Source organism: Lithobates pipiens, unplaced genomic scaffold (genome assembly GCF_037356315.1).
Source record: "Lithobates pipiens isolate NorthernLeopardFrog02 unplaced genomic scaffold, aLitPip1_a1.2 Scaffold_18, whole genome shotgun sequence".
Taxonomy (NCBI): domain Eukaryota; kingdom Metazoa; phylum Chordata; class Amphibia; order Anura; family Ranidae; genus Lithobates; species Lithobates pipiens.
The window spans coordinates 472,691,609-472,717,197 of NW_027507758.1; the positions used below are offsets into that span (position 1 = coordinate 472,691,609).

At 40.3% G+C, this 25,589-nt stretch overlaps 1 protein-coding gene across 4 annotated transcripts in view; it reads left to right on the top strand.

Annotated features, from left to right (window-relative positions):
- Positions 1 to 25,589, top strand: part of PIK3CB (phosphatidylinositol-4,5-bisphosphate 3-kinase catalytic subunit beta) — a 252,409-nt gene that overhangs the window by 211,231 nt on the left and 15,589 nt on the right. For all 4 annotated transcript variants that reach the window (XM_077488321.1, XM_077488319.1, XM_077488320.1 and 1 more), the window contains 7 exons: positions 7,275 to 7,453; positions 7,851 to 7,960; positions 8,055 to 8,133; positions 11,944 to 12,111; positions 13,280 to 13,403; positions 16,720 to 16,865; positions 18,011 to 18,143. In XM_077488321.1, the coding sequence (XP_077344447.1) occupies positions 7,275 to 7,453; positions 7,851 to 7,960; positions 8,055 to 8,133; positions 11,944 to 12,111; positions 13,280 to 13,403; positions 16,720 to 16,865; positions 18,011 to 18,143 (939 nt within the window). The remainder of the gene's footprint in view (positions 1 to 7,274; positions 7,454 to 7,850; positions 7,961 to 8,054; positions 8,134 to 11,943; positions 12,112 to 13,279; positions 13,404 to 16,719; positions 16,866 to 18,010; positions 18,144 to 25,589) is intronic.

Sequence of the window (25,589 nt, forward strand, 5' to 3'; positions counted from 1 at the left end):
AGCACAAGCGTTCCCATTCATAGGATGGTAGGTTTGGGTAAATTAAACTTTGCTGGTCTACATATAACTTGCTAATGTCACTGTTAGCTGATTATTGGATATGGAATCTCAGGTCTGTAACGAACCACACAAAAAACATTTAACATTTTATTTATAATATAGAAGTAATTGTCACTGCCATGGGGCAATATAGACTAAGAGGGTTTTCTTTGAGATGCTTTCTTAAATTGGGATTCTTTGCATTGTCATCAAATAAAGGCAGTCCTTAAAAATGATGCACCAAAGTAAAGTGGGCTGTACCCCGCTGGAACAGCGTAATTTATTAAACTACACTACAAAATCTCTCCTGCTGTATGTCCTAGTGCCAGAGTGCACCTGCTTGATAGATGGATACAGTGAGTATAGAAAAGAATCGCACCCCTTTTTTTAAATTATCACATTTTGTTGGTATTAGGCCTGGAATGAAGACAGATGCAGTTTTTTTTATCCAGCTGTATTTACTCAGTGCAACTTATAACATCCAAGTGAAAGACCCAACATGTCAGAAAAAAAATTCAAAAACAGAATTACTGAGTTGGAAAAAGCCCCCCCCCACCTTCTGAGAATGACTTGTACACTTAATCAAGTATAGCTAATCACCTTCTCAATGGCAAACAAAGCCATTTGACTTTCAACTGTGATCAGCTGTGGTTGTTTTGATTAGCTCAACTTGCAAAGAGCTTTCCTGGAGTATTTCAGTCCCCAGTAGTGTAATTGAAGCAAACCAACTATGGGTGAAAGGCACTGTCAAAGGATCTCCGTGATAAAGTTTTGGACAGGCACAAGTCAGAAGAATGCAAAAGGAATTTCAAAGGCTTTATCAACACCTAGAAGCACAGTGAAGTCTATTCTTCAGAAGATAAAGGTATTTGATACAAGACAGACTGTCCCTGGGTTAGGACGTCGCTCCAACCTGTATGAAAAGGCAAGTAGGAAACTGGCCAGAGAGGCTATCAAGAGGCCTACAGCAACTCTGAAGCAGTTTCAGGAACAGCAAAGAGTGGTCATTGTGTGCATGTGAAAACAATATCACAAATTCTCCACAAATGTGGCTTGTATGGGACGGTTGCAAGGAAAAAAAATCCACTCCTCAGAGGTCACATGCAGTCACTACTGAGCTTTGCCAAAACGCACCTTGAAGATTCTGAGGCCACATGGAAAAAGGAGTTGTCAGATCTAGATTGTAAGCTCTAACAAGTAGGGCCCTCTGATTCCTTCTGTATTAAATTGTATTGCAACTGTCCTGTCTACCCTCATGTTGTAAAGCGCTGCGCAAACTGTTGGTACTATATAAATCCTGTATAAGAATAATATTAACAACGAAGACACTAAAATTTCATTATTTGGCCTCAACACCAAGCAATATGTCTAGCAGAAATCCAATAAAGCTCACCATCCATATAGCACTGTTCCTACAGTAAAGCATGGAGGTGATAATGTTATGGGGGTGTTTCTCTGCAACTGAACTTGAGCAGTTCTGCAAAGAGTGGGCAAATATTGCAAAGTTAGTAGAGACATAGCCCAACAGACTAAAGGCTGTAATTAAAGAAAAAGGTGTTTCAACAAAACACCTACTCAAGGGGGTGATCCTTTTTCCAACTCAGCGATTCTGTTTTTGAATTTTTTGATTTTTTTTCTGACATGTTGGTGTTATATCTTTCAGGTGGATGTAATAAGTTGCACTGAGTAAATACAGCTGGATAAAACAAAAACTGTGTCTGTCTTAATTTCAGGCTGCAAAGCAACAAAATGTGATTATTTTAAAGGGGATGATTCTTTTCTATACCTACGGTAGATACAGCTAGAGAAAGAAAGAAAGTAAACTTTATTTGAAATATATATTGTGTAATCTGCAAATATAAAACTTTTTGCAAAAAATTGTGCTTGGTCAAAAATGATATGCAAAAAGGTCCACTTTAGATAAATGACACGCATTAATAACTTGCATCAAAAGTATTTGAAGATTGCACAAAATATATTTCAAATATAACTTTATTTGTGTGTGTGTATATGTACAGTATCTCACAAAAGTGAGTACACCCCTCACATGTTTGTAAATATTTTATTCTATCTTTTCTTGTGACAACACTGAAGAAATGACACTTTGCTACAATGTAAAGCAGTGAGTGTACAGCTTGTAAAACAATGTAAATTTGCTGTCCCTTAAAAATAACACAACACAGCCATTAAAGTCTAAACCGCTGAAACAAAAGTATGCACACCCCCAAGTGAAAATGTCCAAACTGGGCCCCAAATGTCAATATTTTGTGTGGCCACTATTTCCCAACACTGCCTTAACCCTCTTGGGCATGGAGCTCACCAGAGCTTCACAGGTTGCCACTGGAGTCCTCTACCATACCTCCATGATGACATCATGGAGCTGGCGGATGTTGGAGACCTTGCTCCCCTCCACCTTCCGTTTTGAGGATGCCCCACAGATGTTCAATAGGGTTTAGGTCTGGAGACATGCTTGGGCAGTCCATCACATTTACCCTCAGCTTCTTTAGCAAGGCAGTGGTCGTCTTTGAGGTGTGTTTGGGGTCGTTATGTTGGATTACCGCCCTGCAACCCAGTCTCCAAAGGGAGGGGGATCATGCTCTGCTTAAGTACCTCACAGTAAATGTTGGCATTCATGGTTCCCTCAATGAACTGTAGCTTCCCAGTGTCGGCAGCACTCATGCAGCACCAGACTGACACTCTCACCACCATGCTTGACTGTAGGCAAGACACCCTTGTCTTTGTGCTCCTCAACTGGTTGCCACCACACACGCTTGACACCATCTGAACCAAATACGTTTTATCTTGGTCTCGTCAGACCACAGGACATGGTTGCAGTAATCCATGTCCTTAGTCTGCTTGTCTTCAGAAAACTATTTATTCTTGTGCATCATCTTTAGAAGAGGCTTCCTTCTAGGAAGACCAATTTGATGCAGTGTATGACGTATGGTCTGAGTACTGACAGGCTGACCCCCCCCCCCCCCACCCCTTCAACCTCTGCAGCAACACTGGCAGCACTCGTACGTCTATTTCCCAAAGACAAGCTCTGGATATGACGCTGAGCACGTGCACCCAACTTCTTTGGTCAACAAGGGCAAGGTCTGTTCTGAGTGAAACCTGTTCTGTTAAACTTCTGTATGGGCTTGGCCACCATGCCGCAGATCAGTTTCAGGGTCTTTGCAATCTTCTTATAGCCTAGGCCATCTTTATGTAGAGCAACAATTCTTTTTTTTTTTTTTTTTAGATCCTCAGTTCTTTGCCATGAGGTGCCATGTTGAACTTCCAGTGACCAGTATAAGAGAGCAATAACACCAAATTTCACACACCTGCTCCCCATTCACACCTAAGACCTTGTAACACTAACGAGTCACCTGACACTGGGGAGGGAAAATGGCTAATTGGGCCCAATTTGGACATTTTCCCTTAGGGGTGTACTCACTTTTGTTGCCAGTGGTTTAGACATTAATGGCTGTGTATTGAATTACTTTGAGGGGACAGTAAATTACACTGTAATACAAGCTGTAAACTCACTGCAGTAATTTCTTCAGTGTTGTCACATGAAAAGATATATTAAAATGTTTACACAAATGTGAGGGGGGTACTTATCCATCTATCTATCTATACACATATATAAAATATACACACACAGTTGTGCTCAAAAGTTTACATACCCTGGTAGACTTTGCTTTCTTGCCCATTTTTCAGAGAATATGAATAACACAAAAATTTCACACATGGTTAGTGTTTGGCTGAAGCCATTTATTATCAATCAACTGTTTACGCTTTTTAAATCATAATGACAACATAAACTACCAATATGACCCTGATCAAAAGTTTACATACCCTGGTGATTTTGGCCTGATAACTTGCACACAAGTTGACACACAGGGGTTTTAATGGCTATTAAAGGTAACCATCCTCACCTGTGATGTTTTTGCTTGTAATTTGCATGTGTATATAAAAGGCCAATGCGTTTCTGGATTCCTGACAGACCCTTGCATCTTTCATCTGGGGCTGCACTGACTTTTCTGGATTCTGAGTCATGGAGAAAGCAAAAGAATTGTCAAGGGTTCTGTGGCAAAAGGTAGTTGAACTGTATAAAACAGGAAAGGGATATAAAAAGATATCCAATGAATTGAGAATGCAAAGCAGCAGTGTTCACTCTAATCAAGAAGTAGAAAATGAGGGGTTCTGTTGAAACCAAACAACGGTCAGGTAGACCAACTAAAATTTCGGCCACAACTGCCAGGAAAATTAATCGGATGCAAAGAACAACCCAGAAATAACTTCAGGTGAAATACAGGACTCTGAAAATGTGGTGTGGCTGTTTCAAGATGCACAATAAGAAGGCACTTGAAGAAAGATGGGCTGTATGATCGACTCACCAGAAGAATACACAAAGTATCCTGCTTACAATACGCCAAACAGCACAGACGAGCCCCAAACCTTCTGGCACAAAGTCATTTGGAGTGATGAGTCCAAAATTGAGCTTTTTGGCCACAACCATAAACACTATATTTTGGAGAGGAGTCAACAAGGCCTATGATAAAAGGTACACCATTCCTACTGTGAAACACAGAGGTGAATCGGTGATGTTTTTGGGATGTGTGAGTTACGAAGGCACAGGAAATTTGGTCAAAATTGATGGCAAGATGAATGCAGTATGTTATCAAAAAATACCGGAGGAACATTTTGCATTCATCAGCCAGGAATCTGTGCATGGGACGTACTTGGACACTCCAACATGACAATAATCCAAAACACAAGGCCAAGTTGACTTGTCATTGACTAGAGCAGAATAAAGTGATGGTTCTGGAGTGGCCATCTCGGTCTCCTGACCTCGATATCATTGAGCCACTCTGGGGACATCTCAAACGTGCAGTTCATGCAAGACCAAGCCCAAGAATTTACAGGAACTGAAGGCTTTTTGCCAAGAGGAATGGGCAGCTTTACCATTTGAAAAGATAGAGCCTCATCCACAAATACCACAAGACTTCAAGCTGTCATTGATGTTAAAGAGGCAAAGCATGTTATTAAGAATTGGGGTATGCAAACTTTTGATCAGGGTCATTTGGGTAGTTTGTTATGATTTAAAGAGTAAACACAGTTAATTGATAATGGCTTCAGCCAAACACGAACCATGAGGGAAAAAAAGTGTGTGTGTGTGTGTGTGTGTGTATATATATATATATATATGTGTGTATATGTATATATATATTATACTGTTTGCACGGTGTCCTGCACTTGTTTTAGGGATTCATTTGGAGCATCCAGGAACTGCTACATTCTCCAAAACTGGACTTTTTCCCATAAACACATAATGGTATCAAGCAGCCCACTCAAACAGTTTTTGGCTTACACAAATCCAAGAAATCATTTCACACCTATTCCCCATTGGGTGTAAGACAAACCTGTAAACCCAAGGAGTCAGGAGTGCATCCTTCGCTTGAATGGTTAGGATCTTAGTGGAAGAATAGTAAGCCCTGACATATGTCTAGTGTTTGCAACAATGCTGTACTTTGTAGCTGGCTATGCTATTGGCACAAACACTAGTTCTATCTTGAAGCATGGTTATAATTGTATCCAAAATGCTCCATGCTTGTATCCATTTAACCTAACCAGCAGAGCTGAAATCCTTAATTTATATGTGAATATAATTACTTATCTTCTGGCCAGATGATAGTCCATCCTCTCTATCTTTGATCTTAAAAAGTACACAGCACCTTGGGAGATTGCAAGTATTGATCGGCAGTAAATGACATCCCACTTGCATAACCATGTGGTAGTATCGAACACCAAGAAATTACTTTGGCTCGTTTTGCTCCTAACTGAAACTTCCACAAGGTGTATCACATTTATAGATCCTGAGGAAGTTGGGTTAGGAACGAAAACATGTTGAAGTGTGCAGTTGTTAGTGAAGCCAAAAGATGCTTAAGTGTATTGCTTCACAACAACAGGGTTGAAGATAATACCCCCATTATATTGGGAATTTTGATTTGTGTTTAATAGGTGGTGTGTGTATGTATATGTACAGTGTGTGTATAATATATAAATTATAATGTGTTATTGTGGATATATTGTGCAATTCTTTGGAATATTGTTTCCCAGGAGAACATGGCAATTGTCGTTTTTTTATTTTTTTTTTATTTTTTTGTTGTTTGTTTTTTGTTTTTTTTTCAATATTGTATGTCATGGGGAGAAATTGGTACAAAGGGTTATTTTAAAGTGTTACTAAACCCAGGACCCTGTATTCACTATATCTGGTCTCCCGCAGTACACAGAAAATGGCAATAGTTTTAGTAAATATAAACTGCTAAATACCTTTTTCTCATCAGCAGTATATAGCAGTGTTTTGACTTTTATCAGTGTCTGGTTAAAGATTGTAGGAGGAGTTTTCATTCCCTTCTGACTGTCCTATAAGGCTGCAGGACCCCTGACCCTCTGTCTGGACAGTGCTAATTGGCCCCGTGCCAATCACATGCACCCCCCCCCCCCCCCCCCAAGAAAAAAACCTATAGCAATGCACACCAAACTGTGCAGAGCTGTGCAGAGTGCCCCATCGTTCTGTTCTATCAGGAGATGGTTTGGGGACAGTGAAAGAAGGAGGATCAGAGAAGACTGGATCAAACAGCCTTTTTACACAATGCAGAAGTTTAACCCCTTAGGTTCCACAGTGAGTATAACAAGCATGCTTGACTGCATATACACACTGATTTTACTGTTGTGGGATTAGTAACACTTTAATTGTAATTTTGATATATTTTAGTGCAGCTTCTGTTCATATATTTGAGTGTGGTTTTTGTTCTTCGTTTCCTTCTGTATTTGTGATGCATTTGTTATATTTTAGGAACACCCACCCTATAATCTGTGGTTAAGAAGGGAAGTTAACCCCTTTTTTAAAGGTTTAGTTAATCTTAGAAGATTATTGTTGGAGAAATGGGGGGGGGGGGGGCAGGGTATGGTAATTTAATAGAATTAATAGGGCACATATTAGCGATACAGCCACATAATTATTTAGAGATCGAAATGACTCATGTACTGTATATAAAAAAGCTTATATCCCCCAAAGAAAGTCTAATTGTTGGAAACTTGGGTCCAGCAACACATAGCAAAGCGATCAAACATATGGTGAGTCAGTGCACTATTCTCATTCACTTAGGCTAAACAAAGATGTGTTTTTTGTTTTTTTGTTTTTTTATTGTTTTGAGAGCATTAATAAATTGCTCCTGTATTCTTAGGTGGAAGCCCTGAACAAGCTACGCACACTTAATTGTCTCATCAAGCTGAATGCTGTAAAGCAAAGTAAGGTGAAGAACAAGGAAACCATGCATGCCTGTTTAAAGCAGAATGCCTACAGGGAAGTGCTTACCGATATCCAGTCACCCCTCAATCCCAGCGTCACCCTTTCTGAACTTGTGTGAGTGTTCACCTTTCTTTGTTCCATGTGGTTACATAGTGAGCCAGCCATTATAGTTCTTAGTACTAAGAACACTAATCTACACTTTGTTTAGAAGCTGAAGTGGTAAGCAACAATAAAATTATCTGACAGCCACATGTATCTCACAAGCCACTTGCTGGATACTACTATACCGGTTCATGATTTTGTTAAATGTTGAGAATCACTGCTCTAAATATGGTGTTATCAAGTTAAATTTTAGTACCTGGTTTTTTTTATAGCAGGTTCTTTTTTTTGTTTTCAGACAGTTATCTGAATATTCTTTATTGCATTATAACAATGTTCTCATGACTGCTGCTTACAAACTGGTATTTTTCCTTTCTGATGTAACTCATCTTGTTTGTTCTTGTATAAATAGTGTAGACAAGTGCAAATACATGGATTCAAAGATGAAACCTCTGTGGATTGTCTACAATAATAAAGGCTTTGGAGGGGACTATACTGGGATCATCTTTAAGAATGGAGATGGTGAGAAATGAAACACAATACTACCTACAGTTCTGGAGAAATGGTCTCCCAGGATTAGTATGCCCAACTGATTGTAAATGTTTTCCCTGCACAGATCTGCGCCAGGACATGCTAGCCCTCCAGTTACTACGTTTAATGGATATGTTATGGAAGGAAGCGGGTCTGGACCTCAGGTGAGACACTTCCTGTGGATTTCTTGAATGGAGAATGATTGATTGAGTATGATTAACTCACTGTTCTTTCATTTAAGGCCATGTATTGCTCTGGATTTCCTTTTCCAAATCTCAATAAAATAATCTATAGACCTGCAGTCTCTGGTATTTTATGTCTTAACTACTGTGAGACAATTGCATGACTGCAAGAAAATGCATACAAAGCAGGATGTCCCTCCTTTGAGCCATGTCCTTCCATTCTTGCCAATCACCTTTAGTGCTCCCTGAAGCTGCCATATACATAGGAAGAGAGTTGATCATAAAGAAGCAATATGGCCTCCATTGGGTACAATTGGAGGAACAGTGCAGAGTGCTCTGGTAACTTACTGTTAATAAACTCAGGACCCTGCATTCACTATATATGGTCTCCCACAGTCCACAGAACATAGTAATGCAATTATTTTACTAAATAAAAACTGCTTAATACCTTTTCATCAGCAGTTAGCGCAGTCTTCTGATTTCTATCAGTGTCTGTTTAAAAGTTGTAGGAGGAGTTTTCATTCTCCTCTGACTGTCCTATACCTCTGTCTGGATAGTGCGGATTGGCCCTGTGCCGATCACATGCACCCTCCAAAGAAAAAAAAAAAAAAACTCTAGTAATACACACCAAAGCTTTGTTTAGCCAAGGCCACATGAAGTCTCGGGCTAAGAATTGTGATGGGGCTGGAGTAGGAGCTGATTCCACTTTGTCATAATTTGCTCTTGTTTTTCGCACAGACAAGATACAGCCACCATTTTAAGTCAATGGGTACCTTTTTAGGTGTTCACTTTTCCTTTCTGCTGCTATAACATGTTCTGAATTCACCAGCACCTTTGCCCATGGCAGGATCCTAATGTTTCTTCATCAGTAACTAACTGGCCAACCAGATGTATTCCTGGTCAATGAAGCAGGTATACACTGCACAGTCTTAGTTATTATTATTATATTATTTTTTTGATCTGGCTATACATTCTTTTACCTTACATTGAACTGATCGAGCATCTCAATGTTTCTCTGCAGTCCAGATCACCATTTGTACGAGCTGCCCTCCTACTGACTTCTGTCACAACCTCTGACGAGGATATTTTTATACTCCCCTCCCGCTGCTCCTTTGGGGAATCTCGCTGTCATCTCTTGGCCTCTGGAAGGGAAGTCACTGGCCTTAGTCCCTTAAACACTATAGTGTGGATGTGACAAATGGTCACGGAATAATGCCAAGTGGCCCTGTGACCTTGGAATGAAGTTGTCGCCTATGCAGTGCTCAGTCTAACAGCAGCTGCAGAGGTACCTTTTGTTGTAATTATCCCAGTCAAGTTTAGATAGTAGAGTGAACTTCTGTGATGACTACATTCATTCTTGGGTGTCTTGTGCACCATATTCCACTATTAACCTCTTATTGGAAACTAGTATAATTGATACACAACCAAACTAAGTGTTATTAAATATACCTCCCTATTTTAGTCATCTGCTGTGATTTTTCTTAAAATCATCATAATGTTTCTTACATGGAGCTATGGCATCCTGAAAGCATCCTGTACAGTGTTTGTGTATGAAACATCCTTGCAAAACTCATTTCCTGCTTGTGAGTTTGGCTTGATGCTTTTCCCAGAAATCCGCACAGAGCTTGAAGTCAGATTACTGGCTTCAATTGAAATAGTTTAATTTTGGTGAGATGCTTTCAAAGACTTTGCCTCCTATAGTGTGCCGGGGGTGCTATATTTCTTCAACGCTGAAACTGATCAGATGGTGGTAATGAATGCAGTGCTGTAACTTCATACTCAGTTTGATGAAATTACTAGCAAGGTTTACTATCTTCTGAACAGAAAATAAATCTGAAATGGTGTTTGCTAAAATCCTTGCAATGTACAGGTGCAGCTCAAAAAATTTGAATATCATCAAAAAAGTTAATTTATTTCAGTAATTCAATTCAAAACGTAAATCTCCCTAACGTGGACACAGTCTGCAATAAAAAAAAAAAGCCCTCCCCTTTCTATCCAAATCTAAAAAAAAAAAAAAAAAAAAAAAAAGTTTTGCCTCTAGTTTATACTGTGGACAGACATCCCTTGTACAATTTTGGTGGTAAAAGTAATCCAGATCTTAAAGCATATCCAAGATAAATAATAAAAGCATGATATATTGCAGCTTACCAATCCTTAAATGCAGTGACTATTCATTTTTTTCACTTTTTTTTTTTTTTTTCATCCTATGAGAAACACTTCCTATCCTAGGATGACAGCATTCGCTCACTGTACTGTATCTATGGAGGAGCATCATTGTCTCCCTAGAACAGACAGTGTGTAGGACTACAGAACACCTTTCTCTCTCCTCTTCATAGCATAGGGTGAAGGTGTTCTGTGGTCCAAAAAGAACTTGGAACAGTGCCAACTAAGTCTGAAGAGAGGACAGGAAGTGATCAGCTCACAGGAATTCTGTCAGGGTCTGTTTAAAGTTATTGAACAGATATACAAAACCCCTTTAACGGTATATTTAACAGACCAAAAGGGCACAGACAAGATAAGTTAATTGTTATGGTTTACATACACTTTAAATTCTATCAACTATTGTGTCTAGTTGATAGAAGAGGCAATGCCGTTGGTTTATGTGGGGGCCAAAATCTAGATCCATACACTTATGTATTAAAGAGTTTTCCAACTATACCTTCATGTCCAACCGCTTTCTAATATCTATATGTTTAGAGACAAAAGTTGTAAATCTTCAAAGATGTTGCTTGTTTAAAGCGGAACCTTCAGTCATTTTGTCAACTTTCCATCTATGAAATCTTCTGCCCTTGTTTTAATTTTGGATAGTAAAACTTTTTTCTGCCAGTAAATACCTTATACAGCCCACTTCCTTTTTCTTGTCTGGTAAAAAGCCTAGGCTTTGGACATCATGCACAGCTCTCACCCTCGAGTTTGCCCGGGGGGGGGGAGAGTGAGTCATAAGAGGGGCGATGAGAGCTGCAGAGCTGGAGGTGTTCCTCTGTGTAAATCCAGCAAGTGAACAGGCAGCAGCTTCAGATGCAGCCAGACTCAGTGGAAGGAGATTTCTGCAGCATATTTGGCAAGTACAGAATCACAGTATATATGAAAGATGCAAAGTGGTTGGAGGGAACCTTTAGATTGGCAAAGATGGTATTACAAATTATATGAGCAGACGGCAGTTACTCTTTAAGTGCCATTTAATTTTGTAAGAATAGTTCTTACTCTTGGTAATCAGTGGCACAGCACCCTCTATTGACAGTATCTGAAATTAACTGGTAAGTAGCAGATTTAAAAAGATGAAGACTGGAGGTCAACATATATGTAATAGGAGTTATAATTAAAGGTGGCAGTAGGTTTTCGGGTGTAAATATTTCTTAGGCTTGACATACATTATACAACTTTTCTTCTACAATTTTTCCTTTAGATTTACCAAAACCATATAATATGAGGTCAAGCCTAAACACTTTTAATTTGTATGTAATCAGGTAGGCCCTTGCCCTACATAGTTGAAGGTAAATCTAACGTAAATTTAACAAGAAATTGTATAATGTATGGGCAGCTTTAGATAAAGCTGTGATTATGAGTAATGTGTTTTATTTTATTTTATTTTTTCTTTACACAACATGTTCTTTCCACTAATGACACTGAATGATTGATTGATTTTGGAGTAAATCTTTACCAAGCTAGTATTTTTTATTTTTTTTGGTACCCAATTAAAGTTGCCGTTTATGATGTACAGCATTTTCTCATGCAAGTGGCTCCTACTGATTATGAATAACACTAACAAGACTTATTGACTGTATGTTTTAGAATAGTCCCTTATGGATGCCTGGCAACGGGAGATCGATGTGGTATGATAGAGGTAGTTTCTGCAGCTGAAACCATTGCAGATATCCAGCTTGACAGCAGCAATCTTGCAGCAGCAGCTGCCTTCAACAAGGATGCTCTACTCAACTGGATCAAAGAGTACAATGCCGGGTAATTGATACTTTCTGGATTGAATTCAAGCGTCTCAGATCGAAGTGCCAAACCTGACTTTTCTCCTCCTTTATCCCATGCATACATCCATTCTTGGCATTGCTCTTCATACTGTATTCCAGGATTTATTGTGTACATCTCAGCCCAGAGTTGTTGCAGGTTACTAATGCCTTCATTTAGGACACTCATTTTTTCTTTAAATTGTCAGGTTATCACAGAGGTCCTTCTAATAGAACTGTGGACTCCCTTTAAGAAATGTTTTGCAGCACTTAATTATAATGCCACGTACACAAGAGCGGATTTTCCGTTGGAAAATCTTGGATGGTTTTTCCGACGGAATTCCGCTCAAGCTTGGCTTGCATACACATGGTCACACAAGTTCGCTGAACTTTCGACTGTCCAGATCGCTGTGATGTACAACACTACGATGAGCCAAGAAAATTAAGTTCAATGCTTCCGAGCATGTGTCAAATTGTTTCAGAGCATGCTAGGAATTTTGCACTTTGGAATTGCTACAGGCGATCGGAATTTCCAATCAAAATTTTTTCCGACTGAAAAATTGAGAACCTGCTCTGTCTTTTGCTGGCAGGAATTCGGCCAGCAAAAGTCCAATGGAGCATACACACGGTCACATTTTATGACCAAAAGCTCTCATCTGTCTTTTGCTGGCCGAATGTCCGCTCATGTGTATGTGGCATTAGTGTATCTGCACTTAGTTTCCCATGGCCCCCATTCAGAGTGACAAAAATGCCTGTGAAGCCTGGGTTTTGTTTTTGTTTTTTTGTTTATTTCTATTGGAATAATTTCCCCTTGCTTCCTACCCCACTGGCTAATCTTGATTCCCCCTGCAGCAGTCTAAGCTCATGGACCAGGCAGATAAACCAAGAGACCACAAGGAAAGAGTGAGAATGGAAGAAGGGGCAGCACTTTGACATTTAAAGCTATGCGCTTGTTTTCAGCCTTTGACTGCTCCACCATAATAGTTATGTCAATCGCAGTCCCCAGTAATCCTCCTGAAATTTTAGTTCTGTTTCTGATCTATATATTTTTTTCATATTCAAGATCTGTGTAAATTAATCTGAGTGGCTGTTTTTTACAGTATAGAAAAGGTATCTGTGTAATAGTGGTATAATATGTTATGAGCCCATCCTGTTGCCTCCTTTCACAGAGATGACCTGCAGCGAGCGATAGAGGAATTCACCTTATCCTGTGCTGGCTACTGTGTAGCTACTTATGTTCTTGGGATTGGAGACCGGCACAATGACAACATTATGGTCAGAAAGACCGGGCAGGTGAGAAACTATCTTTAACCTGTTGTTCAGCCAGTATTGCAAGTATTGCAAATGCCAATGGGGACATATGTTCAGAAAAGTTATGCTTGTGCATTACCAGTTCATGGACAAAGGATAATACATTTACTTTATTTTCTACAAATCTTCATTCATAGGAGCAGCATTATTCATAGATATCTCTGATTTCATTAGATTACATTTCCATTGTATTAGCCTTGCTAAATAACATTGGGTACCTGCCGGGAAAAACTGTAGCTGCTGACTTTAAGGAGACAACTATTTACCAATCCGTGCAGTCTAGTGCTGTCTTCTATGTACGCTGATAAAAATTATAAATGCAACACATTTGTGTTTGCCCCTATTTATCATTAGCTGAACTTAAATATCTATAACTTTTTCTATGTACACAGAAGGCCTATTTCTCTCAAATATTGTTCACAACTGTTCTGACAGTTTGTGCAGAGATTCTTTGGTAATGCAAACTGATAGTTGCACCAGCTGTCTGGGTGGCTGGTCTCAGATGATAGGAGGTGAAGATGCTAGATGTGGAGGTCCTGGGCTGGTGTGGTTACACGTGGTCTGCGGTTGTGAGGATGGTTGAATTTACTGCCAAATTCTCTGAAGCAACCTTTGGAAGATTGCACGCTCCCTCAAAACTTGCGACATCTGTGGCATTGTGCTGTGTAATAAAACTGCACATTTTAGAGTGCCCTTTTATTGTGGCCAGTCTAAGGCACACCTGTGCAATAATCAGGCTGTCTAATCAGCATCTTGATTTGCCACAACTGTGAGGTGGATTATCCCAGCAAAGGAGAAGTGCTCAGATTTAGGCTCGGTTCACACAGGGGCGACTGCGATCCGACTTCAGGTCGCCTCAGGTTGGACAACTTTTAAAAATCAATGTAAGTGAATGAGAGCCGTCTTAATGCACGCTACTGAAGTCGCCTCCGACTTCAAAAGAAGTTCCTGTACTACTTCAATCCGACTTGTAGGCGACTTGTACCCATTGATTTCAATGAAGGTCGCCCCCAAGTCGGATCTCTGTCTATACGGAGGAGACTTTGACAGAATTATTAGCTCTGAAGGGGGAACTCCACGCCAAATTTCTGAAAAAAAATTTGGTGTGGGTTCCCCCTCCGAGAGCATACCAGGCCCTTAGGTCTGGTATGGATTCCAAGGGGAACCCCCTACGCTGAAAAAATGGCGTGGGGGTCCCCCCCAGATCCACACCAGACCCTTATCCGAGCACGCTACCCGGCCAGCCAGGAAAGGGGGTGGGGACGGGCGTGCGGCCCCCCCACCCCAAAGCACCTTGTCCCCATGTTGATGAGGACAAGATCCTCTTCCCGACAACCCTGGCCGTTGGTTGTCGGGGTCTGCAGGCGGGGGGCTTATCGGAATCCGGGAGCCCCCTTTAATAAGGGGGCCCCCGGATACCGGCCCCCCACCCTATGTGAATGAGTATGGGGTACAATGTACCCCTACCCATTCACCTGTAAAATAAAGTACAAAAAAACACAACACACAAGATAAAATAATTTATTGCACAGCTCCGGGGGTCTTCCGTCTTCGGGGGTCTTCTCGCCGGACTCCTCCGCTATCTTCTTGTAGCTCTTTTACTAGCGGAGGAGCCCGGCATTCTTCTTCTTCGTCGCCACGGCCTCTTCTTCCGACTTCAGGGGTCTTGTCCCCCTCTTCGGTTCTTCTGCCGGGCCACCGCGCCTTCTTCTAGCTCTTTTACAGGCGGTGGCCCGGTCTTCTGTCGCCGCCGCCGCCTTCCGTTCTTCTTCTCCTGGATATGTTGACTCGACGCTCTCTCCGGCCGCAATGCTAGGGACGCGCTACGCGGCGACTTATATAGGGACAAGGGGCGGGGTCATCGGTTGATGTCACATGGGTGGATGTCACATGGGTTGATGTCACATGGTGACCCCGCCCCCTTATGATGTCACAGTCCCGGAGGATGCTGGGACTGTCGCCGTGTGACATCAACCCATGTGACCAACCCATGTGACATCAACCCATGTGACACTGCCCCTTGTCCCTATATAAGTGGCAGCGCAGCGCGTCCCTGGCATTGCAGCCGGAGAGAACGTCGAGTCAACATCTCCAGGAGAAGAACAACAACGGAAGGCGGCGGCGGCGACAGAAGACCGGGCCACCGACTGTAAAAGAGCTATAAGAAGGCGCCGTGGCCCGGCAGAAGAACCGAAGAGGGGGACAAGACCCCAGAAGTCGGAAGAAGAGGCCGCGGCGACTAAGAAGAATGCCGGGCTCCTCCGCTAGTAAAAGAGCTACAAGAAGATAGCGGAGGAGTCCGGCGAGAAGACCCCCGAAGACGGAAGACCCCCGGAGCTGTGCAATAAATTATTTTATCTTGTGTTGTGTTTTTTTTTTTTGTACTTTATTTTACAGGTGAATGGGTAGGGGTACATTGTACCCCATACTCATTCACATAGGGTGGGGGGCTGGTATCCGGGGGCCCCCTTATTAAAGGGGGCTCCCGGATTCCGATAAGCCCCCCGCCCGCAGACCCCAACAACCTACGGCCAGGGTTGTCGGGAAGAGGCCCCTGTCCTCCTCAACATGGGGACAAGATGCTTTGGGGTGGGGGGGCCGCACGCCCCCCCCTCCCCCAAGGCACCCCCTTATGTTGAGGGCACGCGGCCTGGTACGGCTCATAAGGAGCCCGCTCGTCCCCATCCCCCTTTCCTGGCCGGCCGGGTAGCGTGCTCGGATAAGGGTCTGGTGTGAATCTGGGGGGGACCCCCACGCCGTTTTTTCAGCGTAGGGGGTTCCCCTTGGAATCCATACCAGACCTAAGGGCCTGGTATGCTCTCGGAGGGGGAACCCACGCCAAATTTTTTTCAGAAATTTGGCGTGGAGTTCCCCCTTCAGAGCTCATTCTCTGATTGGCCACGGCAAAAGTCGCCTGGCCTGGGGCGACTTGTAAGTCGCCCCAGGTCGTGTCTAAAAGTCGTGTTCAAGTCGTCTCCAAGTTGCCTCACAAAGTCGTCCTGAAGTCGTGTCGCTCCTGTGTGAACCGAGCCTTAGACAGATTTGTAAACGATATTTGAGAGAAATAGGTCATAGATCTTTTGTGTTTGCCCCCATTTATCATGAGCTGAACTCAAAGTGTTGCGTTTTTATAATTTTGCTCAGTGTAGCTGACTTATCTGAGGATCCCTGTTGCACTGCGCCACCAATCTAAGTGCTGTATGATTCGTAATACCTATTTTGCATAATATTTTGGTAGCAAGATAGACCAAACTGTGTTGCTGGTTAATACTGTAATTGATCCCTCTCCTCTTTTCAGCTGTTTCACATTGATTTTGGTCATATTCTTGGGAATTTCAAGTCCAAGTTTAAAATTAAGAGGGAGCGTGGACCCTTCATCCTCACCTACGACTTCATCCATGTGATCCAGCAAGGAAAGTCCGGGAATACAGAAGAATTTAACAGGTTGGATATCTTTAAGCTGTGAAGTAAATACTGCTGGGTGAGATCCTTCTCCTCCAGACCACTGCTCTTTATTGCTGTACATACTTGTTTGCATTGGCTTAGCTAATATCCCAGAAATCTACTAGAGTGCCAAGACTAGTATACTCTAAACTCTTGAAAGCCTCAGAAATCACCCATAATTGTATTGTTGGGCATCTGACTGCCTCCAAATAACTTTATTGCTCCTCCTATCTCATTTAAGCTTTAACATGTTAAGCTAATTTTAAAATTAAACTTCAATATTTTAAAATCTGCAGCTTTCATTAAAATTCTACTTTGTGATCCTGCTGATGTATGATGGTCCTTGTGCAGGCTTTTTCTGTTATAGGTCAACACTCTGTCTTGAAATTGTTCTACTACATTGTCACATAGATTCCTGATGGAGACTACAACTGGTCATTTCAACACAGATTACACAGACGTGTAACCATCAGGAAAACCATGCAGGCATGCAAATAGACAGGAAATGGACCGGCAAAACTGAGATCCAACAAAGGATGAAAAAGATGAAAAGTATTTTATTATAAAAAAAAAAAAAAAAAAATTGTTTAAGATGCATGGTTCTTTAGAAAACGAATGCCGCAACACATGACACGACTTTTCGACGGACTAGGTCCAACGGAATGAATCCGCCAGACAATTCGATCGTGTGTGGGCTTCATCTGACCTTTTGCTGTCTAAAAATCAGACTGACTTTAGATTTAAAACATGTTTCAAATCTTTCCGACGGACTCGAGACCAGTCGAAAAATACGTTCGTCTGTATGCTAGTCCAACGGATGAAGACCGATGCTAGGGCAGCTATTGGCTCCTGGCTATGAACTTCCTTATTCTAGTCCGGTCGTACGTCATCACGTTCAAATCCGTCGGACTTTGGTGTGCTTGTGTGTGGCCAAGCCCGTTCGTTCGGAAAGTCCGTCGGAAAACCGCCGGACCTAGTCCGTCAAAGTCTGGTCGTGTGTAAGCGGCATTAATGTCATCCAGTTAGGGTTACATCTACAGTTCTTCAATATGGGTGTTTTTTTATTTTCTTGTTTGAGCTAGGAGTAGTTTTGCATGAAGCACTAGTATTATGTGAAACTCATTGTCTGTGCTTCTTGTCTGCAGATTCCGGCAGTGCTGCCAGGATGCCTATCTGATCCTGCGCAGGAACGGAAACCTCATCATCACACTCTTTGCACTCATGCTGACAGCTGGACTCCCAGAATTAAGCTCTGTGAAAGATATTCAGTATGTCAAGGTAAAGTGAAGGGCTTGTTTTCATAGATGATGATAATAACTTCAGGTGATTGGACACTGCTAGGATTGCCCCTAGTGCACACTCATTTAGCCCCACCCACCCACTTTGTGAGACTCCAGTTTTTTGTTGGTGTCCTTTTTTCTTTGGAGAATTTTTTTTTTCTTGCGACCCTTTCTAACCAGATCTCACTGCTTTTTCCCTTAGGCTGTCTGGCAATTTATAAATTGGTACCCCTCAGGTTATACTGTGTGAGGCTTGCCTGTAATGTTGCCATAGTGTGAATGTGTGCTACATGAGGATGGGCCTATTCCTGAAAGGATGTTCACTCCTAAGCGCTTTCCTGAAATGTATCCTATGGAAAAGGCATTTAAGAAAAATGAGCTCTACAGGTCGTAGATCACCAAAAAACACCTTACAGATCCTTTGAGGATCTTCCCTCTTATAAGGACTCTGTTTTGAAGCCCTTCTAAAGACCTCCTTTGCCATTGCAGTAGGGCTGAAACAACTAATCGATTATATAATTGATTACTATTTTCATAATCGATTAATCGACCAGTTAATGGGGTTAAAAAAAAAACGGTCAGGGACTTTTTTTTTTTTTTTTTTTTTTTTTTTTTTTTTTTTAACGTAAAACAATGCTTTTTTGGTTCAATATACTTCAATGGAGAAGCTGCAGAAAAGCATGTAATGGGTTTTGCAGCAATTTGTGTTTTTTTTCTCGTTCAAAAGATTTATTAATTTTAGAAATAATAAATAACAACAAATACAGAATATTTGACAAAACAAAAATATTAAAATATAACATTAAAGTACAAATATTATAAAAAAAAAAAATAATTAAATACATATAAAAAAAAAAAAAAAAAAAATGCAAATAAGTAAAAATAAACCCACTAAAATAAGAGAGGGGTGCTCCATCATATACAACCTATGAAGATGCATGCAAATTATAACTACAGATATCTAAGTAAAAAGGGAATAAAATACCAAGGAGGAATAATAAACATTCCAAAAAAATAAATAGAAAAAGTGTGGTTATTATATAATCTAGAGAAGACTAGAGTATACAATTATTTATATCTGAAATGTCAGGAGCTCAATAAACTAGAAAAGACAGAAATATATCAATTTTACATATTTGAGCAAAACGAAATCCTGACCTTAGGTATACTTCAATATAGATAACAAATACTGTAGTATAATTAAAGGTTTTTTGAAGAAGTATGGAAGAGAAAATGGTAAAAGGAGATGGGGACAGAAAGGAGGGGGAGAGACAATTATTTAACTCCAGGTATAAATTATAGTTTATATAGCTAAATATTATACCAGAAAGAGAGAGAGAGAACGAAAATATATACATATATATATAAATTACCATGACAAGAGCGTTCGATTATCAAAATTATCTGACATATAGTATCTAATCCATGGTCTCCATATGTTATTGAATTTTGACAGACGATTCTTATCTAAAGCATCCATTTTGGCATGTATAAAAGATTGGTTCATTCTAGTTTTGGTTTCTGAAATATTCACAACAGATGTTTTCCAAGCATTGGCTACTGTCTGTTTTGCGGCTATCAGGAACGCGAGGAATAGTTTGAATTGGTTCTGTGTGAGGGAATCTGGTTTTAGATTAAGAAGAGCTAGCATTGGGTCTGGTGAAATAGAACAATCGAATACCGTATATACTCGAGTATAGGCCGACCCGAATATAAGCCGAGGCCCCCAATTTACCCCCAAAAAAACTGGCAAACTTATTGACTCGTGTATAAGCCGAGGGTGAGACATGCCTGTCCATCCCTGTGTGTGTGTCCGTCCATCCCTGTGTGTCCGTCCATCCCTGTGTGTCCGTCCATCCCTGTGTGTCCGTCCATCCATCCCTGTGTGTGTGTGTGTCCATCCATCCATCCATCCCTGTGTGTGTGTGTCTCCATCCATCCATCCATCCATCCCTGTGTGTGTGTGTCTCCATCCATCCATCCATCCCTGTGTGTGTGTGTCTCCATCCATCCATCCATCCCTGTGTGTGTGTGTCTCCATCCATCCCTGTGTGTGTGTGTGTCTCCATCCATCCATCCATCCGTGTGTGTGTGTCTCCATCCGTGTGTGTGTGTGTGTGTGTGTGTGTGTGTGTGTGTGTGTGTGTGTGTCCAGCCTACCTGTGTCCCGAGCCTTTGTCCCGAGCCTCCGTCCCGTGTCGTGCCTTGCCTTCGTCCCGTCCCGTCCCGTCCCGTGCCGTGCCTTGCCTTGCCTCCGTCCCGTGCCCTCTTCGTCGGCGGCCATTGTAAAATTCAAAAGCCGCGCCTCCTCCTTCGCCTGTGATAGGCGGAACACTGAATTTCCCAGCAGCCTGTGTTCCGCCTATCACGGACGTCGTATCATCCTCGTCCGTAGTACGAGGATGAGCGGATGCCCGTGATAGGCGGAACACAGGCTGCTGGGAAATTCAGTGTTCCGCCTATCACAGGCGAAGGCGGAGCCGGAGGCGCGGCTTTTGAATCATAGAATGGCCGCTGTCTGTCTGCTCGACACGCTGATCGAGCGGGCAGACAGCGATGACTCGAGTATAAGCCGAGGGGGGCACTTTCAGCCTCAAAAAAGAGGCTGAAAATCTCGGCTTATACTCGAATATATACGGTAGTTTCGAGATAATCAGAAAGACATTTTTCCAAAATGAGTACACAATAGGACAATGCCACCAGATGTGCATATAAGTACCCTGTTCCGGACAGCCGCGAAAACAGAGGCCTGAATTATCAATTGTGAATTTGGCTAATCTGGCAGGAACCAAATACCATCTTGTAAGCACCTTATAAGATGTCTCAATTGCCAAAATGTTTGTGGAAGAAGATTTAGTATTAGACCAGATATGAGACCAAGTTTTGGGATCAATTGTGCGCTCAAGATCTTTTTCCCAAGTGGATGTATATGTAGGTATTATTGTGTTAGATTTAGTAATCAATTGAGTGTAAATTGTAGAGATACAACCCTTGGCGTGAGGTTCTTTGAGGCAGATTTTTTCAAATTGGGAAATAGATTGTAGATTTTCACTAGAATTAAGGAAAGGAGTATAAAAAAATTTAATTTGTAGGTATCTAAATAGTTCAGATTGGGGTAACCCCGAAGTATCACATAGTTCTGGGAAAGGCCGTATCGAGGACAATGTTGCCAAATCATGTAGGCAAGTAATGCCAGCTTTAGACCAGGCTTTAAAAGTTTTAGGATATATCCAGGCTGGGTAGAAGGATGGATTTTTATGGAAGGAAAGAAGTGGGTTATGCAGTGATTGTAAGCCATGTGAAGTCCTATGTTTATCCCACAAAGATAGGGAATGCCTAGTGATTGGATTTTTTAAAGTCTTGCGAACTGCAGGTTGTAACCATAGTAAATTATTGACAATAAAAGGGTCGCAGTCAATAGCCTCAATGGATACCCATATAGGGATCTCCGTTGTCGAGTGATATTTTGTTAATTGTGCCAACTGAGCTGCTTTATAATATAATGTAAAATCTGGGAATCCCAGACCACCCATACATTTAGGGAGAACTAAGGTATTCTTATGTAGTCGGGGTTTTATTTTACCCCACGTGAATTGTATCGCCTTTTGCTGAATCAATCTGAGAAAATAAGCAGGAATATGAATAGGCAGCGTTCTAAATAAATATAAGAATTTGGGAAGTATGGTCATTTTTATAATGTTAATTTTTCCAAACCATGAGATCGGTAGGGATGACCAGTTTGATAATAGACTGGTGATGTGTTTCAGTAAAGTTGGATAATTTGCTGCAAATAAATCAGAAGGATCAGGAGTGAGTTGGACACCCAAATATGGAAGACTATGAACTACCCATTTAAAGGGTAGAGAGTCTTGTAAAGTTTGTTTAACTTTTTCGTTAAGTGAGATATTAAGCGCCAGTGATTTTTGGACATTAACTTTAAGGCCTGAGATAAGCGAAAAATCCTGTAATATAATCATAAGGTTTGGGGCAGAAGTTTGTGGTGAGGATAAAAATAGCAGGATGTCATCCGCAAATAAGCATATTTTATGATGGCATCCACCTAAATCTATACCTGTGATTGTAGGTTCCATTCTTATTCTTTCTGCTAGTGGTTCAATTAGCAATGCAAATAATAATGGAGAGAGTGGACAACCTTGACGTGTCCCTCTCTGTATATTAAATTCATCTGATTTGTACCCTGCATATTTAATGTAGGCTTTGGGATTTTGATATAATGCGGAAATCCATTGTAAAAAGTGTGAACCAAAGCCCCATTTATTAAGGGTAAATTGCATGTAGGACCATGATACAGTGTTGAATGCTTTCTTAATATCTAAGGAAAGAAAGCAGGTTGGGATTCGGCGTGCCTTAGCGGCATGTGACAGAAGTGCTGCACGTCTGATATTATCGCCAGCCTGTCGGATAGGTATGAAGCCTACTTGGTCCCGATGTATGAGGCTACCAATAATCTTATTTAATCTATTGGCTAAAATTTTTGCCAGAATTTTTATGTCTAGATTTAATAAAGAAATAGGACGGTAGTTTGACCATATTGTTTCATCCGTATGTGGCTTGGGTATCATGCAAATAATTGCAGACAGTGATTCCCTCCTGAAGGAATGACCCTCCAATAGGGAATTAAAGGTATTCATCAAAACCGGTGATAGGATATTTGCATAAGTTTTGTAGTAGAGAGCAGAAAATCCATCAGGACCAGGCCTTTTGTTTAATTTCAGGTTCTTGATAACTTCAAGCACCTCTTCAATAGACATAGATTTTTCCATCATTTCTAATTGTGTTTTGGATAAAGTTGGGAGGGATATGTGAGAGAAGAAATCATTTGCTTTGGATAGATCTAGCTCATTATCGGATGAGTACAAATCTTTTAATTGTGATTTAAATTTATTTAAGATTTTCAGTGGATTATTTGTATATACATCTCTGGAGGTCTTAAGACGAATAGGTTTAGTTGAGGTATGGCAGGATTTTAGAACCTTGGCTAAAAGTGTGTTTGGTTTGTTTGCGTTCATATAGAAGTTATGTTGCGATCTTTTAATGGTTTTGTCTGCACATTCAGTAAGGAATAAATCGAATTCCAATTTGGCTTTATCTAAATCTGCTTTGGAAGAAGGATTGGGGTTTCGTTGAAATGCCATATGGCATGAATTAAAATTTGTTTCTAAGGTGCGACAAAGGGTTTTTCGTTCTCTATTGAATATATTGGCTTGTTGTAAACAAATGCCACGAATGACAGGTTTGTGTGCTTCCCATATAGTGGTCTGGGAAACATCAGGTGTAGAATTATTTAGTAGGTAATCCTTAAGTGCAAGTTCAATATTGTTTTTATATATTGGGTTTTTGATTAAGAAATCTCTCAATAGCCATGTTGAATCTTTTGCTCTTGGAACTAATGAAGACATAGAATTGAATATTGCACTGTGATCCGACCAAGGGAAGGGGATTATTTTTGAAGTTAGGATTTCTGGCACCATACCTGTGGATATAAATATATGGTCAATTCTTGAGAGCGAACGATGTGGGTGTGAGTAATGTGTAAATTGTCTCATGGTAGGATTCAATTCACGCCAGGAGTCTACCAGATTGTATTTCGTGATGAGTTTTGAGAAAGAATGTTTATCATTTCTTTGGAGCTGTGGGATTGGTGATTTATCTAGGAATGGAAAGATAGTCTGGTTGGAGTCGCCACATAGGACTACAGTACCTATTTTGTGGTAGTCAATGGTATGTAATAGATGGGAGAAAAAGGCGTTAGGCTGTTTATTAGGGGCATAATATGATACAATGGTGATTGCGGTATCCAGTAAATGACCTTTAAGGATCAAATATCGGCCTTCAGGATCTTTGATTTCTTTCAATAGTGAAAAAGGGGTGTTTCGATGAAATGCTATAAGCACACCACGTTGTTTTGTGGAGGCGGAGGCTGTAAAAACTTGTGGATAAGATTTATTAAAGAATTTGGGGGTGGATTGTGTAGTAAATTGGGTCTCTTGCAGGCATACAATATGTGTTTTTTTAGATATAAAGGTACGAAAGGCTTTAGTTCGTTTTTGCGGAATGTTGAATCCCTGAACATTCAGGGAAAGTATGTTCAATGGAGCCATATTTTTAGAGGAGATATAGTTATAATAATGTATGAAAAAGGAAAATGAGAAGAAATTTTTGCCACTGGAGTGTATGAGGAAGGGGAGGAAAGAGGGTAAAAATAAAAAAATTTAAGAAATAAAATATGACAAATATATATCATAAAGATATGGTACAACAAATGTACATTCCTAACATATCCGTTAGGGGGAGAAAAAATCTCCCTCCAAGGGTACATGAGTCACAGTCGACTGTCCGCGGAAAGGACAAACAGTCGAGAGTGACAGAGGGAGCGCAAGAAACATCCCTGCGGAACACGAAGAGCCAACCAAATAGTTATCTTTCAACCAATAACTTTAATTTAATTCAAGAAAGAATGTTCAAGTCAAAAGTGACATTCTGGAAATTTGGATAAAATGCCAACAATGACTACGAGTAAAAAATAAATAAATAAAAGGCCAACCTCAAGAAGAAAAAAAAAAAAAAAAAAAAAAAAAAAAGGGGGGGGGGGGGGGAGGCATTCTAGGCATATTATATGAACTTATCATTACTGAATCTGAAAAATAGCAAAATATGTGTAAAAAAAGCAATACATATTAAAACAGTTACTCATTTGAGGAGAAAAAAATAAATAAATAAATAATAATAATAAAAAAAAAAAAAAAAAAAAAAAAAATTATATACATATATATATATATATATATATATATATATATATATATATATATATATATATATATATATATATATATATATATATATATATATATATATATATATATATATATATATATATATATATATATATATATATACACACATACATACACATAAAAATAAAATAAAATAAATACATATATATATTAAAGAAATACTCTAAGATAACAAAGGAAGTAGGTTGGATTTGTTGTTTAAAGAAGGTTAAGGATAATATCTACAGTATCCTAAACAGTTATGCTGAGATATTATTAGAATTGCAAGGGAATTGACAGAAGACAATGATGGTATTGAGTCTTTAGACCTGTCTCAAAAAAGGGAGAAAAAAAAGGATGTAATCCTGTCATATTGCATCTTTCAATCCATAGAATCAACTGGATCTAGGATAGGGGATTGAATGCGGCTTCTCTTATGAGGGCTATGATTTTCGTTAGTTCCGGCGGTAGAAGACGAGTTCCCAGGAGATGATGATGTTTTTTGGCTTGATTCGGCATAGTCTCTTTTGGTATATAACAGACCTAGATTCTGTAGAGTAGTTTGCAATTCTTTGGCAGTGCGACAAGTGTGTTTGTGGCCTTGGTAAGTGAAACGTACCGAAAAAGGGAAGCCCCATTGATAGATTATA